Consider the following 18,197-nt stretch of genomic DNA (forward strand, 5'->3'; position numbering starts at 1 on the left):
CCCTCTCCCCACCTCACCCCTGTCCTCTGTCTAACCTGCAGCACTAACCACCATCCCCACCATACTATCCCTCCCCCTCCCCGCCCCAGTCTCCTCCTTACCCCCACCCAATCACCACTCTCATCATGCACTGGTGCTGCTGCTCGCATTGTGGTTTCAGTTGCCTGAGACTGCAGTTTTGTGTGTGTGTGTGTGTGTGTGTGTGTGTGTGTGTGTGTGTGTGGAGTGCGCGCGCCCCTATGTGTGTCTATTGTTGACAAAGGCCTTAATGGCAGAAAGCTGTAATTGTGAGTCTTTTTGTTGTGCCTATCTGCGACTCAGCGTCTCTGCTATATGGTCTTCTCATAATCTTGTCACACTCTTATAACATGGATTGATATGGATTTATAATGAGACACCGTATTCTCAGGTCCCTAGATTCCCAGCACTTCCTCTCTCATGTTATTTACCTAGTTTTCTCCATACCACATAAACTTTTTTCAAAAGAGAATGAAATAAATTATTCTGATAATTGGAAATGAAAATGTTTTGTTAAAAATTCTCTTTTGTGTTGGTTAAAAGCCATGGCTAATTGTTTCTCAGGGCACTATCACCAGTTATATCATACGTATTCCAACATGAAGACAGCCGTCTTACTCATGATGGATTTTAAAAAAATAATCTTTCTTTTATGTTACATGATAAACCAGTTAAATAAACTGCTTAATTATTTCTTTTTCTGTGAGGCTTCATGCTCCAGTATAGGTGCCTATGTGCAATGGCAGCGTATACGTTAATAAAAATTATTTTTCATAAAACTGTACTTCTGGCCTAAAAAATGAAATGGAAAATATTACAAGACACCATTCTGTATTTATTAAGATTATTATTTTTAATACTTCTTGCAAGAAATGACTATTAAAAGCATTTTTATCATTTTATCATTAATGGCATCGCTACAACAATTAACTTGCACAAAATGTCCAGGGCAATATTTAATTATTATGTAAATGAATCATGGGTCAGAGAAGGTACTTTTCGCTACCAACAGAAAACACATTCTACCATAAATAATTGCATATATATTTGACAAAATTGATAATAACACTAAAGATAATTATATTAATTATTTACAGACCGTGATCTCTATGTGACCGTCAGATAGGACATCAGAACCAACAAGACCAGCAAGACAAAGAAGAAGACAAAGAAACAAAATGTCCTTTTCTTATATACTATGATACAGAGATAGTAATTATTGCACATCTAAGAGCACAGAGATCACTTCCATTGTTGATGGATATCGATAAGTTAATTTACATTACTTTTTTCCTGAGGCTATGCTATATCCAGCTCAGAATCCTACCTTCCAACATGCTGATTTCCTCTTAGGCAATGGCTACACACAGAACTTCACATTAAGCACACCAGTCATCAATAATACCTGCTCTACAAAAGATGCCACTCATTGCACACCACAAAGGTCCCTCTGTACTGCTTGGTCTTCTGTCTGTAGTGACAAGCAGTGCATTTCCTAGAAGGCAGAAGATCTTACAGAGCCTTCTGAATATCATAACTGCTCTCATAATCTTGTCCATGTACAATCAACACTCTTCACACATCTGGTGACCAGCCACAAAGGATTGCACATGCCACCCTAACAGGACTGGTAAAACTGAACCACATTCCCTGCCAGCACTTCAGTTTCCAATTGTGAGTCTGTGTGTGTGTGTGTGTGTGTGTGTGTGTGTGTGTGTGTGTGTGTGTGTGTGTGTGTGTTTTGTCTAATTTCAGTGAAGGCCTTTTTGATCAAAAGCTTTCTTGTTTGACAGTCTTTTTGTTGTGTCTATGTGTTACCCAGCATCTGTGATATAAGGTTAGTAGTAATCTATCCTTTTCATAATACTGTCACTGCTGTTTATCTCATACTTGTTGGATGACTTTCCTTATGCCACCACTCTCAGGACTGAATTGGTGTACTCCATCTGTCTGCATCCAGAGTAATAACATGTTGAAGTGTGAAAGCATTTTCTATATGTTTGCATAACATGAATCTGAAGTGGGATGTGGTATCAACACAGTATTCACCTAGCTGTGGAAAACCACCTAAAATTTACATCCAGGGTGGCCAGCTTACAGCCATTGTTGTTAATCTGTGACTCAGTCCGGGACAGGTTCACCTCCCCAAATCCTGGAAGACACCCATTAACATGCTCAGCTATCTGGGCTAGTATTTTTGTGCCTTGTATTCTGACTGTATAAATCACAGTTCAGCAGTAACCTATTGTATCATCAGCATGAAAAAAACCATTAAAGAGTAAGTGTATTGGGAAATCATTGTAAGAATTCCAAATCCTTAAAAAGGATTCTGCAAGATGTATGGTTATCTACTTTACACAATATCCTTACAGCTTGCTTCTTTTGGATAAACATTTTGTTTACTTTAGGTGCACTCCCCTGGAAGATAATTCCATAAGACAACAAGAACTGAAAATAGACAATACTTCTGTCTTTAGGCAAGCAACATGCTCAACTGAGCTGCTTCATTAGTTTATCCAAGTATTGACTCCATTTTAAGTTGTTATCCAACTGGATCCCAACAAATTTTAAATGGTGTGTTTCATTTAATGTGTGACCATTAGCGTCTACTTGTATTGCTAAAGGTCATTCATTACTCCTGGTTCAAATTGCATAATATGAGTCTTTGTGAGGTTAAAAATTAAACCGTTCGCTGCAAATCACTTGCATGATTGTATCATCAGTGACCATTAGAGTTTCTGTACTGCTCTGTAAAATCATTGGAAGATCATTTGTACAGGTCAGCAACAAGAGTGGACCCAGTACTGAGCCTGTAGCACTGCACATGCTATCTTCCTCCATTCTGAGATTAGTTTCGTCCTGGCACTGAATCTGTTAATGAGACCCTCTGCTTTTTGTTACAAAAATAAGACTCCATTCACGCTAGAGGAATGCCTTAATAATGCAACATTTTAGTCTACCATGTAGAATTTTGTGATCCATGCAATCAAAGCCTTCGTTTGGCAAGATCACAAAATGTACCAACAGGATAATATTTATCTTGTTTATCTCTGAAAGAACTTCCTTTGTAGGGTCTTTTATTGTGTTCTCTGTGTAGAATCCTTAACAAAACCCAAACTGAGAGGGAATTAACAAGTTCTATTCAGTTAATGTCAGTGTTTGATAATAGGGCAATATCTCAAACACTTTTAAAAAGGCAGGAAGGAGTGACACAGATCTGTAATTATAGGTGGTTTGCTTATCTCCAGTTTTATAGATGGATGTTACTACAGTATATTTATGTCTGTCAGGAAATGTTCCTTGAGTTAATAATTGATCATGAAAATAGTTTAATGGTAATACTGTCAGTTCAGCGAAGTATTTTGATATTCTTGTAGAACCTTCATGTGTCTGTGCAGTCAAATCTAATGTACTGTATTTGGTTGTTTACTATTGGGTGCAATGTTTCTGTTGAAGACAATCACTGAATTAAGAAACTACTTATCTGCATTGATGAAGTAGAGACATAAAACCCAGCTTACATAATATGCCTCTCTGAACATCATGTGACCACTACTATAGATGTGTTAAGCATTACAGGATTTAGATTAGCATCTGACTTTTGTAGAGGAGATAGGAGGAGAAACGGAGATAGGAGGGGTTGCTAGATTCATCAGGAACTGTCATACATTTAAGAACATAGACATTCATAAATTTCACCTAGAGCAGTATATAAAGCATGTGCAACAGAAGTAGAATTTCATAATAAATCTTTCATAATAGTAAGTGTGTACGGAGTGTCTGCAGGTAACTATTAATCTGTTCATAAATCTACTGGCCTACCGTATTTAATGTGTACTGATGATTTTAATGTAGATTTTCTTAAAATCTCTTCCAGTAAGATTTTATTAGTCAGTAACACTATAGTTCAATTTAATTCCTATTGTAAACTCCCCAAATAGTTTAGCTAATTACTGACAAACAACCATTGCTAATATCTTTGTAGGCTTGTCTAATGAACAAAATTATACACTGCTGGAAAAAAAGTTAGTACATCCTTTTAGAGATTTCCCATTCACTCAAGATTTATTGCTGCAACAGTGATGTGTAGTACATGAAATGATTACATTTACAGACCAAAAGCACAAGTGATTCTGAGGTACCAGATATTGACCTATGCTGAAAATTTATTAGTACGTGATTTCACCTTCACAGGTGACAATAAAGACACTGAATCTGGCATCCAGTCAATTGTACAGGTGGCAAATACTGCCTTTGGATATGTTATGCAATGCTCACTCAACCTGTTCACATCATTCTGTAAGAGTTGGTTATCAAGGCACATGAGTCACTTCTCATCCCACCATATCCCACATGTGCCCGATTGGAGACAAGTCTGGAGGTCATGCTGGTTGGGGAAATTACAGCACACCTTGCAGAGCACATTACATTTCATGGGCACAGTGTAGGGTGAATATTATCCTGTTGGAACAACGTATCACTTTCCTGTCACAAGAACAGCAAAAGAATGGGTCTAACAATGTTCTGCACATATCGAGCACCCGTTAGTGTCTCCTCCAGAAACACCAAAGGTGAACAAGATTTGTAGCTTATTGCACCGCAAATCATAAGACCTGGGTGGAGCCAGTGTGTTTTGGACAAATGCACTCTACAAGACTGTGCTCACCAATTCTACACTGTACATGCAAATGACCATCACTTGCATGCAGGCAGAATCTGCTTTCATTGCTGAAGACCACAGGTCTAGAAAAAAGATGGGGAAAAATTGACTCTCTGCTGGATCTCACAACATATCCCACATGTTATTATCCGGTAAGCTATTTTTCAGGTTTCTTCTATTCTCAGTGTTTTGGTTCCATACTGGATTATTATTTTTAGGATAATATTTCCAGTGCACTTATAGTATTTTCCCTAGATGTTAGTTTTTTCAGGCATTTATCCATGTTCACAGAAATATTCCATTCATTATTAATTTTTTCCCTGCTTTTTTCTAAGCCTGTCTCACTCAGCAATCATGCTTTGTACATTTTAGAAGCATCTTTTGGGTGTACTCAATTTTATTATGGCAACCCATCATTGTAGTTGGTCAAATCATGCAGTTTGTGGGGCATTCAGATGTGACAGTGGTCTGACACTGGACAGCATAGGAATGTGAGGACAGGCATACTTTCCAAGTTTCTGATTAATCATGTCTGACTACAACACAGAAGGCTCATCTTATTGTGCACCAAATCCATCTCAAACCCTTGATGTTTGCACCTTACATCTGAGAACAAGTAATGGGCTCCTGACATCCTGCAACATTTTGTATCATTCCACATCATTGGTCACAAACTAGCAGCAGCCATCTATGTAATTACTGTTCCATGCACAGACTGCTGTTAACAATGCAACAGAAGTGGCTGCATTTCGAGTGGTGCTTAATCAGGAAGCATGGACCACTGACAAATGGTGGCACATTATGTTCATCAATGAATTATGTTTCTGCACTACTCTGGATTAGCGTGTACAGCAAGTATCGTGGCGACCTGGGGAAAGGTTCCATTCTTCCCATGTTTTGCTGAGGCACAGCAGTGTTACTCCTGACATCATGGTGTGGGGAGTGGTATGGCTTCAGGTCACAGGTGGAAACAATTGAGAGAACTCTGACAGACAAAGGTACATCACAAACATTGTCTGCATGTTACCTCTCATGTGACAATTTTGTGGTGCCATTTTTCAACAGAACAATGCTCATCTACATGTGGTACATGTCTGTGTGAGCTGTCCTCATGATGTTGAGGTACTCCCTTGGCCAGCCAGATCCCCAAATATGTCCTCAAGAAATTGTACTAGAGCAGCTTGGACACCAAATCTATCTCAGGGCTAGGAACCAGGATATCAAGGATCAGTTACAAAAACTGTGGGCCAGCTTGCCTCAGGGGGGGATATAACAGCTCTATGACATTCTTCCAAATAGAATTAAGGTGTGCATACAGGACAGAGGGGTTGTACTGTCATATTGATAAGTGGCCTCATACTGCCGAGTTCTTTATTAATTTGACTCAGTTTTGTAAGCACTGAAATAACATCACATACCCTCTCACCCCATAAAGTTTCATTACATTTCCTCCTCCCCTTCTGGATGCTTCACTTTTTTTGTCACTCAGTGTATATTTATTCTCAGCTCTGTCTTTTAGACGAATTTACCCTAAAGAAAATGTAGGGAATACATAAGAAATCATTGGGGTAGAATGGCTATTGCTTTAGTCAGACTGGATGCTTCTGGCAAGTAGGTGAGCCTGTAGCCTCATACCAGTTCTGAAAAAAATGTAATGGTCACTTTCCATAAATTTATTATACAGCTAAAAGTCTGGGTGATACCAATCTCTTCTACATTACATCAAGATTTTCTTCACAAGAGTCTCTGTGGAAATCTGCCCACAGATGAACCTTTATATTGTTAATAAACCTGAGAGAAACAATGCTGAAATAAAATAAATTATTTTTACGCTGTGAAGTCTATATCTACATATCCTTTCTTGTATGCTTACCATTTGCCATTGCATAATCCAATAACTGCTTGAGATCTTTCCAGTCCACTTCCATGTCATCACCAGCAATTTTGCTGAAGAACTGTCTTATTTTATCTTCTTGTTTTTGATCTTCCTTTTCCATCTGCGAAGTTACCTAAAAGTAATAAAAATTACTTATTTATTTTTACTGAACATTCACTTCCCATTCCGCATATATTATTATATTTATTGTCTTGATTATGCAAATTCTGTAATTCACTGTAAATAATTTAGGAATAAAGGAGACTATTCACCAAACAGCAGAAGCATTGAGTTATCAAGAGGCACACGCAAAAGAGAATCAAAACATGTAGATTTCACATGAATTGGTGCCAGCTGGATGCACATTGCCAGGGCTGCAATTCAACGTGTGAAGTAGGGTGGTATGGAAGTTATGTCTGATGAGGTGGGTTGAGGGAGAAAGAGGCAGGAAGAGGGAAGAGCAGTTGGGGATGGGCAGCTAGTGACCAGAAGGGAGGTAACAGTTGTGGTGGCTAGGAATGCAGGAGAGAAGCATGGCAGGTACATGACCTGAGTGTGCAGTCAATGGGTACCAGAGCTGGTGAAGAATGGTGCACGATGATGATGAAAAGATAGCATGGATTGCGACAGGACAGGACAGAGGGATGGGAAACAGTTGGCAAGAGGGTGTGGGGACAATGGATCTGCATGTGTCTGTCGATGATTCAATGCTTCTACTATTTGGTGAGTGGTCTCCTTTACTCCTAAATTATTTACATTCTGCCAGAACTTTTCTTATTACAGTAACCCAATGTAAGTGATGTGTGCATTTTATTATGATGTAACTTTTATACAGAGGTCCATTTCTTTGACTGGGAAGGTGATGTAACTTGTATGGCAAAGAGTACTTTCTATTTAATTTAATCAGCATTTCTCCTCATTCCATTCATAAATAGGTGATTAAATACTGGAACTTTATGGTTAATGCTTCCTCACAGGTAGCTACATCTTCTGCAAGTAATCTAAGATAGCATCTAAGTTTATTCGTTTCATCTTTACTATGTGATATGCATAGTAGTTACTCCATCACACTTACCCGTGACACATGTGAATTTACATCTGCACCTGTGGGATGACTCTGTCTAGGATAACATGCTGCCTTTTGCATGTTAAGAAGCCTTCAGTCCCATCACAAATCTGGCTAGATTTAAAATGCAACCATATTTCTTTTAACTAGCATCAATTTGCTACTGAATCAAAAGCTTCTTTAAAGTCAAGATTCATTCATTTATTGTGTTCCACAATTCCTGTCATGAATAAAAACCCTCAGGGATGTAGAGCATGTCAAGTTATACATTACATACTCCAGAAGAGGATGGCTGGATCTGAATCGGTCACGTTCCAATGATAGACAACACAGTAACCAGAATATAGCACCTCATCTTGATTAATTTGCACAGGCACTCAGAGATTTATCACCACAGCTAGTAGTACAGCTGCAAAACCAGGCTGGGTGATACATTATGCTCACAAGTGGGTGGGGGTGTGGGGTGGGGGGGTGGGGGGGGGGGAGGTGTGTCTTGATAATAACATGTTATGTCAGGGGCAGCTATCCGTCAGATTTTATTTATTTTATTTTTTATTTGGTATGCGTATTCCATAGATCCGTACATGCGAGTGATTCGCCTGGATGTGGAACGTGTATAGCTGAATCGTATTAGAGGGAAGTAGTCAAAATAATCACAGGGATACACTGGGCAACGAGAAAAGTTTAAGTTGTTACCTGTGTGGCTTGTTAGGTGTAGCCACAGGAACGAAGCAGATGTAGTAAACATGTGACTCACAAAGTCATAAATATAAGACTGATTATTCAATTAAATTGACCACAGATGAGAATAACATAAGAGGGGACCAGCAGAGTGTGAGAGGGCAGAGGCGGGGGGTGTGATTGTATGGAAAAGTATTGTTGGGCTAAAGTTGCTCACGAAAGAAGGAGAGCTCATTCTTGTAGAAGTGACAGCTGTAATGAGACAATTGAATTCTGACAGTTTTCAGCAATTTACAAATTCTTGTCAATAAGATGGCAACACAACTAAAGAAAACTAACTAACTGTACAACATGAATTTTTAAGTGAGTAGTTTTGCGTGTAAGTCAGAAGGGATGGTTAAAAAGTGTGACCATCCATCCATCTCATAGCATCCCAGACAATCCAGTGCATAGCACACTACACTGCGCTGCCTGCTACACACCAAGCTGGAATCAGGAGTTCACATGGGAAGACTGGGTAAATAGGAGCATCGTCAAATGCATTTGCCAATTTACCATTGACCGTGCTGACTCTGGCAGAAATAGAAATGGATATCTACTACTTGCTCAAAGTTAGGGAGTGGGATAGGAGTGTACTGTAATGATGACTGTATGAGGTGTCTACAACGTAAGTAGGTCAGTGGGTATGGCAAAGAATGCATACATTCCTGAAATTAGGGAAGAGGATAGGGAGAGTGCACAACAGACTGGATGTGCGACCCGGACGTCATTTCCAAGAAAGGGGCCAGGGTGTAGGCTATCCGTCACTTGCAATCATGTGACACTGCTGACTACTTACTTCTTGAGGCACAAAAGGAACAGGATCACACCTGATGAAAAGACCTTAGGAAAGGAGTGCTAGTTGGACACAGGTTAGATTGAACCCTCTATCTCCTCACTGTAAGATTCCAATAATGATCTAATGATCATTTTTTTCACTGGCATGGCAAGTAGTAGATATCCATTTACAATGCTTAACCAGTAAGAAAGCTACACTAGACTAGGGCTGGAGCACCAGTATGAGAAACCTTGAAAAGCATTGATTGTGAACTAACAATTATGCAAGGGGGACTGTCCAACCTAATCAATATATTAGAGATGACTAAAGCCAGGCAGATCCACCTCTGCAGCACCCATGCTGCCCAACTACGTGTAAATGCATTCCATATTTACTATGCAACTATGGTTGAAACATAAACTGAACCCCAGTTTGATCTCTTCCAAGCTATTTCTACACATTATAACTAATATCAGCACACAAGTCACAGCATCTTTACAAATGGTTTACACCATTCAAGAGCATTTCCTACATTACTATTATGCCAGTTCCCTAGTGCAGGTATTTCAGCTCTGGAATAATCTCAGCATAAAAATAATACTTCTCATCAGTTGTATCCACTGTGAATTCTAATGTTATCAACTGCACATGTTTCCCATTGCATGGAGTGCTTTGCAGAAGTATGTCAGTTGGCAGACTAGTGATTTTCTGGTTGTCAGTAAAACATACAGCTTTTTATATTGGTATGATTACCAACCAACTATCTACCATGATGAATGGCCACCACCAAACTGTTGCTAAGAGCAAAGTGGACAACTCTGTAATACAACAAGCAACCGAACATAACATGTTTGATTTCAATTGCTGCTTCACAACTCAGGCCATCTGGATCCTCTCCTCCACCAGTTCTCTGAGCTGCACAGATGGGAGTTATCATTACAACAAAATCTCCACTTCCAAAATCATACTGGTCTTAACTTACAGTAATCTACTGCCTCACACTCCCAACCCGACGCCTTTCACCCCCTCTATCTTATCGCCTCCTCCAAATTCACGTTCCCTGCCCTCACACCCTCACTGTGCTCTGCTCTCTGCAAATACCGCTGATATACCTCCCCCCCCCCCCCCCACTACCCCTTTCCTATCATGCCCTCCATCCCCCACAGCCTCCCATCACTGTGCCAGGCAGTCTTGCTGGCTACCATCTAGTCCCTGTATGTTCCGACAGGCAGCATTGACTACTCTACCCCCCACATGTACCCTGCTATCCCTGCTCCCTCCCACCACACTCCAAATTGCTGCTTCTGGTTAACATGACACCATTACATTCTGGCTGCAGCAGCTGGAGAGAGCAATCATGTTTGTGTGAGGTGTACTAACTTGTGTGAGTGTGTGTATGTCTTCTTTTCTTTTCTGAAGAACACTTTGGCCACAAGTTCAGTATGTAACAGTCTTTTGTTGTGCCTGTCAACTCTGTGTGTCATCTTTAAAGTGAGTAACAATCTAAACTTTTCATAATATTGTTAGTATTTAAATTTTGTCATTACCAATTATCAAATTTGATTCTCAGTGACTCTTCTTCCCTTGGTCGCTAAATGTACTAAACTAGCTAATACATTGGCTAAAAAAATACATAATAGTGATAAAAAGTGGATTAAACATTGTGTAGTTTTGAAAAAAAGGGCATCAGAAGCTAAAGCTGACTGATATACACTGAGGTGACACAAGTCTTGGGTTAGCACTATGCACACATACAGATGGGGTAGCATCATGTACACGAGGTATGAAAGTGGCTGGCGGAGCTATCATTTGTACTCAGGTGATTCATATGGAAAGGTTTCTGGTGTGAGTATGGCTGCACAATAGGAATTAAGATTTTGGACATGGAATGGTAATTGGAGCTAGCCACAAGGGACATTCCATTTCAGAAATTGTTAGTGAATTCCATATTTTGAGATCCAAATAGTCAAGACTGTGTCAAGAATTTCAGGCATTAACTCTCACCATGGACAACACAGTGGCTGACAACCTTCACTTAATGACAAAGAGCAGTGGTGTTTGCATAGAGTTGTCAGAGCTCACAGACAAGCAACACTGCATGAAATAACTGCAGAAATCAATGTGGGATGTACAATGAACAAATCTGTAAGGACAGTGTGGCAAAATTTGGCATTAATGGGTTATGGCAGCAACCAACCAACGCGAGTGCCTTTGTTAACGGCACAACATCGCCTGCCTGGGATCGTGACTGTATCGGTTGGACCCTAGATGACTTGTAACCAATGGCCTGGTCTGATGAGACCCAATTTCAGTTGGTGAGAGCTGATGGTAGGGTTTGAGTGTGGCACAGACCCAATGAATCCATGGACCAAGGTTGTCAACAAGGTACTGTGCTAGTTGATGGTTGCTTCATAATCATGTGAGTTGTGTTTACACAGAATGGACTGGGTCCTCTGGTCCAACTGTACCAATTATTTAACGAAAATAGTTATGTTTGGTACATGGAGACCATTTGCAGCCAATCACGGACTTTATGTTCCCAAACAATGATGGAATTTTCATGGATGATAGTGCACCACGTCACCAGGCCACAATTATTTGCGATTGACTTGAAGAACATTCTAGACAATGGATGATTTGGGCACCAATGTCACCTGATGTGAATCACATCAAACCTTTATAGGACATAAATGAAAGCCAGTTTGTGCACAAAATTCTGGACCAGCAAGACTTTCTAATTATGGATGGCTACAGAGGCAGCATGGCCCAGTATTTCTCCACATCAAGTCGCTGCACCATGCTGGGCAGAAGGAGGTACAACACAATATTAGGAGACACCTCATGACATTAAATGACATTGTCATCTCAATGTAGAGCACGGTTATTGTGGGCCTATCCTGCTGTCCTCTTTTGCTAATAGGTATAATCTGTTTTTAAATAGTTATTTTGGGCTTTGCTTTGAACTTGTTTGAAGAAATGTTACTTTTTCTAGAACTTTTAATATTATTTGTACACAATCAGAATTTATATTATCTTTCATTATTTTCCACCGATCGAGGTGGCACAGTGGTTAGGCACTGGACTCGCATTCAGGAGGACGACGGTTCAATCCCGCGTCCGGCCATCCTGATTTAGGTTTTCCGTGATTTCCATAAATCGCTCCAGGAAATGCTGCGATGGTTCCTTTCAAAGGGCACGGCCGACTTCCTTCCCCGTCCTTCCCTAATCCGATGAGACCGATGACCTCGCTGTCTGGTCTCCTTCCCCAAACCAACCGACCAACCAACCATTATTTTCCTGTGTAAATTTTTAATGGAGTAAAAAGTAAAAACATTCCTCGTTAGCTATACAAGATAAATGCAATAAGTAATATATTGTAAACTGACCTTTGTTATTATGGATGTAGGTAACTACTTTCATTGAAAAAAATTAGTAATATAATCATGTAAATATTAAAGTATCAATAGAAGACAAAATTAGTTATTTAATACAACTGAGGAAATAGCAGCTGTTTTTGGAGTAGTGACTTTCTCCCTGATTTAGTAGGTTACTTTGAAGCTAGAATAAGCACAAACAATATTAAACAGTATAGTGATAATTAACTGTTAATATATTGTACTAATTGAGTTTCTAAAAGTTGGTTGTCTTTTAGTATTTAGCATGGATGCTCTTGCATTCTTGTTGATTCTTTGGTGAGGTATGAATTATGAAAAAAATAATTATTTAAATGAAGAGACTGTGTTTGAGCATTGATCTGTAGAGTTAAGTGATCTGAATACAGAGATTCTATAGAATCCTTTGTGTGCTATAACAAAAGTGTTCATTTCAATGTCTCCTGGAAAAACTTCAGCAAGAAGGTAATAAAAAAGTTAAAATCACAACAGACGTCAATGTAATGTGTTAGTTGAAATCAGAGATTCCACCAAACATCGTAAGTTAAATAAGAAATCTGGTTTCAATGAACACTTTTCTAAAGGTACTAGAGAAAACAGTATATCAGTGAACTGCATTGTTATTATTATTACAAACTACCATTCGACTCTTGTTGCTTCAAGCACCAGAACCTAAAAGTTCTTGATTGCTTTGTAGGTGTGTTTAATGAATATTTTTCTCCTGATCTTGGCAAAAGAGAGAAAGCAGTAAACTGAAATGGGTTACACCAGGAATAAAAATATCTAATGCCAGAAAGAGACAAATCCACAATGAGTTAAAATCAAACATAAATCCTGATTTTATTTTGTATGTTGAGCAGTATATAGCTGTATTCATGAAAGTTGTAGTTGCAGCTAAGAAATGGCAAATAATACATCCATCCTCCAACACAGAAATGAGACAAAGGCAATTTGGTCAGTTATTCAGTGAAAATTAGGAACCAAATTGAAAAGTCATGATATTTCAAAAATTAAATTTGAAAATGATGTAATTGTAGTCCCATTTCAGAAGTCAAGTGCTTCAAAGTATTCTTCTTAAACTTAGTAAAATACTTGTAAATATGGCAGCCTATAAAGACAGGGTGAATTTCATAAGCTTGGAAAACAACTAGATCACACCCTTTCAACAATTTGAAAATAGCACCCAAAGGGATGTGGAAAAACAAATATTGTCTTTAAAATATAAAACCTCAGCTGGGTAGGATGAAATACATCTGTAATCAAGGGTTTATATGATATCATTTCACAACCACTATCAATTATTATAAACTAATCTCTCTAAAGTGAAAAGTCATGATATTTCGAAAATTAAATTTGAAGATATTATTGTAGTCTCTGTTCAGATGTTAAATGCTTCAAAGAATTCTTCTTAAATTCAGTAAAATACATGTAAACGTGGCAGCCTATCAAGACAGGGAAATTTCATAAGCTTGGAAAACAACCAGATCACTTCTTTCAACAATTGGAAAAAAGCACCCAAAGGGATGTGGAAAATCAAATATTATCTTTAAAATACAAAACCTCAGTTGGGTGGGACGAAAAATCAAGGGTGTATATGATATCATTTCACAAGTGCTGTCGATTATTATAAACTAATCTCTTGAGCCGGGATGTTTTACAAAAATGCTGAAAGACATCAAAATAAAAACACTAATAAAAAAAGAATTCACAGAAGATATACCTTATCTGGTCATCTCTAAAGTGTTTGAAAAGATTGTGGCAAAAAATTCAAAAATTTCTTACTATAAATGACATAATATTTATAAACCAGTTTGGATTCCGACAGGGAAAAAGAATGTAAATTCCATCAATGAGTTTACTCAAAAAATATGCTCCACATTAGATTAGGGTAAAAAAATCAAAGGAGTATTCTACAATGTGACAAAAGCATTCTATTTGCAAACTATTCCTTACTTCTCCACAAATTACAGATGTGTGGAATCTGGAACACTGCTTGACAGTGACTCAACTCTTACTTAACAGATAGGAAACAAACAGTACCTGTAACTTCAGCTTCAAGCAACTATTTTTCATACTGGAAAACAATTTCTGAAGGAGTCCCACAAGGTTTGATATTGGGTCCCTATCTAATTCTTTCCTACACTAAAGACCTACCATGTGCTACTGACATTCATTTAGTTTTATCTGCTAATGATACATCAGTTCTAATTGAAAATAGTGTGCCTGAAAGAATTCCAGAATGTGTCAAAGTACTTTAGAAAAACTTGACCCTTGGTTCTGTCAAAATGTTCTTCAACTCAATGTGACTAAAACCAAAATGATGGAATTTGAAGCTAAAGCTTTAGAACAGAGTGAAATAAAAATAACTTACAATGATAAGGATATTGCAGAAGCAAACCATATAAAGTTATTAGCCCTAAATCTCGATGAAAATTTAAACTGGAGGTTCACATTGACTACTTGGCAAATAAACTGAACAATTTAGCATTTGCAATGCCTATTTTGTCAAGTGTCACACACATAGACAATGGAGAGACATACTATCACTGCTGCTTTGAGTTGATTATTTGTTATGGCATAATCTTCTGAGGAAATTCAACAAATGTCATGAGGCTCCTAATAGTACAAACGAAAATAATTAAGAACGTGTGTTGCCAATCTGCTTAAAAATCGAAAAACACTACCTATTCTTTCTCTTCTCATATATTAAGTGTTGCTTTTATTACAAAAAAATCAGCATAAACTTCACATTCTCCACTTCCACCACAACTAATGCATCCACTGCAGATAAAATTGTAAACTTCTGACCTGTTGCTTCAAACTCTATGCTCAAAGACCAGAGTGTATGGGATTAAAAATTTACAATAAAATAAAAGTCAGTAATAAATTGAACATGGAGCTTGGTTCACTGAAAAGATTGGTCTTTCTTTTCTGCTGAAAAAGTTTAACTATTCTAATGGAGAATTCATTTCACAGTTTGAAAAAGAAAATTATATATTTTATATTTTATGCACTGGAAACTATAGTCTGTATTTGTGCAGTAGTATCTCAGAAATGTATATAAAATAATGTAAATTACTGTGTTTCTGTTTAGAAGTGTCCGTATTGTAAATCTTGACTTGTCTCCTATATATAAAATCAAATGATTTGAAAATTGTATGTAATGAGATGAACAAATCACCTTTCACATAACTTAACTTGATCCATAATCCTAAAAAGCTGTTATTTTGACCAAATATGTAAAACACAATAAATGAATGAATGAATCATTTGCTGATTGGTATGATTTATCAGTCAAGTGAAAATTAACTCTGTAAACTTCTTTTTTTCTGTAGAGGTTGTTATGAAAGTTTTATTCCATTAAAGAATTACATGTAGGAGGGAATACAGCTTATTTCACATCTGAGGACCAGCACTGACTCACAAAAATGTTGTCACTAAAAAGCAGTATCTACCAAGAACATCTATTTTCTGGGAGTAGCAAGTACATTTTACTTTTAACGTTTCATTTAATATTTCAGATTTAAATATTACTTATGTATATAAATACAAATTTTTGCTTTTATTGGTGAGTAGAGTGGCCAGTTTTATATTGCGATTCTACAAGAGAACTTAATTGCAATACTATCTTCACTATTAGACATAGCATGACTACTACATTCAAATCCAGAATGAAAACTCAAGTCACATTTATGTGACACAGTAACCAATAATCAAGGAAGTGGAACCACATACTGCAATTGTGTTATATTAAACATTCAAATAATTCCAATCAATTTGTTTATTATTATTATTATTCCAATCATAAAATTAACTTTCTATCCTACTCAAGAGCAACTAGAAACAAGGTACATTATCACTAATATAAATGAGGATGTTCAAAGCAGAGGAACAATCAGGAAGTTTTGTGTAGTGTGCAGGAACACAGTTCACTTAGTGAATGGCTGATCATAAGCAAAGTCCAGAAATCTACAAAACTTGTCATAGAGCAAGATAAATCTATCCAATATGGAATTCAAATTGGGAAGAATGAACATGTTCAGTCAAACTATGACTATTTGTATGGTGCAATAAATGAGGCTTCATAAAGCAAAATACAGTGAATGTAATGCCACTGATTCCACTGTTCCTTCTTTTATTATTTGTTCATGGATCATTTCTTACAATGACATTGGACACATTGTGTGTGTGTGTGTGTGTGTGTGTGTGTGTGTGTAACATAATTTTTATTTTCACAAAAGATGTCATTAAAAGTACATTATAAAAGGCACCATCGGTAATATAGTTCATTTTTCTGCAATTTCTTGTTCTCCACTTAGCACTGACAGGAAAACAGAGAATATGTAGAAGACAGCAGCATCAGCATTTTGGCATGAAATACTAATTCATATATCTTACATTACACACACACACACACACACACACACACACACACACACACACACTGAAAAGACAAAGAAACTGGTACACCTGCCTAATATCGTGTAGGGTCTCCACGAGCAGGCAGAAGTGTCGCAGCACGACATGGCACGGACTCGACTAATATCTGAAGTTCAATATTTTAAACATAGCTGCACAACAGCAATGGTTTCACGTAATAAAATTATAAACACCTGGCCAGTTGCAATGGATAAAGAAATTCTTTAACTAGGTTTTGACAAATATAAATTTGTCTTCTTCAGAAGGTAACCTAAGGGCAATGAACATCATAGCTTACATTAGAAAAGTATGAAACTTATAAGCCAAGAATAAATTTTAAGACAAATTAGAGAACTCTTGCATAACAGAAGTATGATAACAATGACTGGTACTGACAATTTTACATTAGTAAGGACTAATGTACCATCGCCATTTTTACAATTGTCGGCATAGATTCATGTGTCAAAAATAAAATATAGCCCTAGAATTAAGGTTTGTCACGTTAATATAAAATAGTTCATGGATCTTGCAGAGCTTGCAACTGACTGAGTGTAACTGGCGAGCGTAGTTACTCTGAAAACAGGGCAGGTGGCGCTCGTGCTGAGAAACGTGCCAATTGGCGTACAAAGGCAACGTGTAAAATATCAGTATTAATAACGTCCTTATGTAGAGTAACAATAAAAAAAGGAAGGAAATTAACACTCCAGTTATAACAGAATGGGAGCATTGGTACAAATAATATAGTTATACATAAAAAAGGAAGGTGGCACTTATGCAGAGAAACTTACGCCCAGTGGCATTTACAGCCAAAATATAAAAAATTACGTCACTATATATTATTGCCAGTTTTAAAGTTCTGACATGTATACCGTTTGTGGGCTTCACTAATATAGTAATGTAATTTTTTATATTTTGGCTGTATATGCCACTGGGAGTAAGTTTGTCGGCATAAGTGCCACCTGCCTTTTTTGATGTATAACTATATTATTTGTACCAATGCTCCCATACTGTTATAACGGGAGTGTTAATTTCCTTCCTTTTTTTATTGTTACTCTACCTAAGGACATTATTAATACTGATAATTTACACGTTGCCTTTGTACACCAAATGGCACATGTTTCTCAGCACGAGCGCCACCTGCCCAGTTTTCAGAGTAACTACACTCGCCAATTACACTCAGTCAGTTGTGAGCTCTGCAAGATCCATGAGCTATTTTATATTAACGTGACAAACCTTAATTCTAGGGCTATATTTTATTTTTGACACAT

General features: G+C 37.6%; 1 protein-coding gene across 1 annotated transcript in view; it reads right to left on the reverse strand.

Moving 5' to 3' along the window:
• The window catches only part of LOC124788204 (calpain-A-like), a 241,550-nt gene that overhangs the window by 38,154 nt on the left and 185,199 nt on the right, over positions 1-18,197 (reverse strand). The window contains exon 12 of the mRNA XM_047255384.1: positions 6,552-6,687. Within this exon, the coding sequence (XP_047111340.1) occupies positions 6,552-6,687 (136 nt within the window). The remainder of the gene's footprint in view (positions 1-6,551; positions 6,688-18,197) is intronic.

Source organism: Schistocerca piceifrons, chromosome 1, assembly GCF_021461385.2.
Source record: "Schistocerca piceifrons isolate TAMUIC-IGC-003096 chromosome 1, iqSchPice1.1, whole genome shotgun sequence".
Lineage (NCBI taxonomy): Eukaryota > Metazoa > Arthropoda > Insecta > Orthoptera > Acrididae > Schistocerca > Schistocerca piceifrons.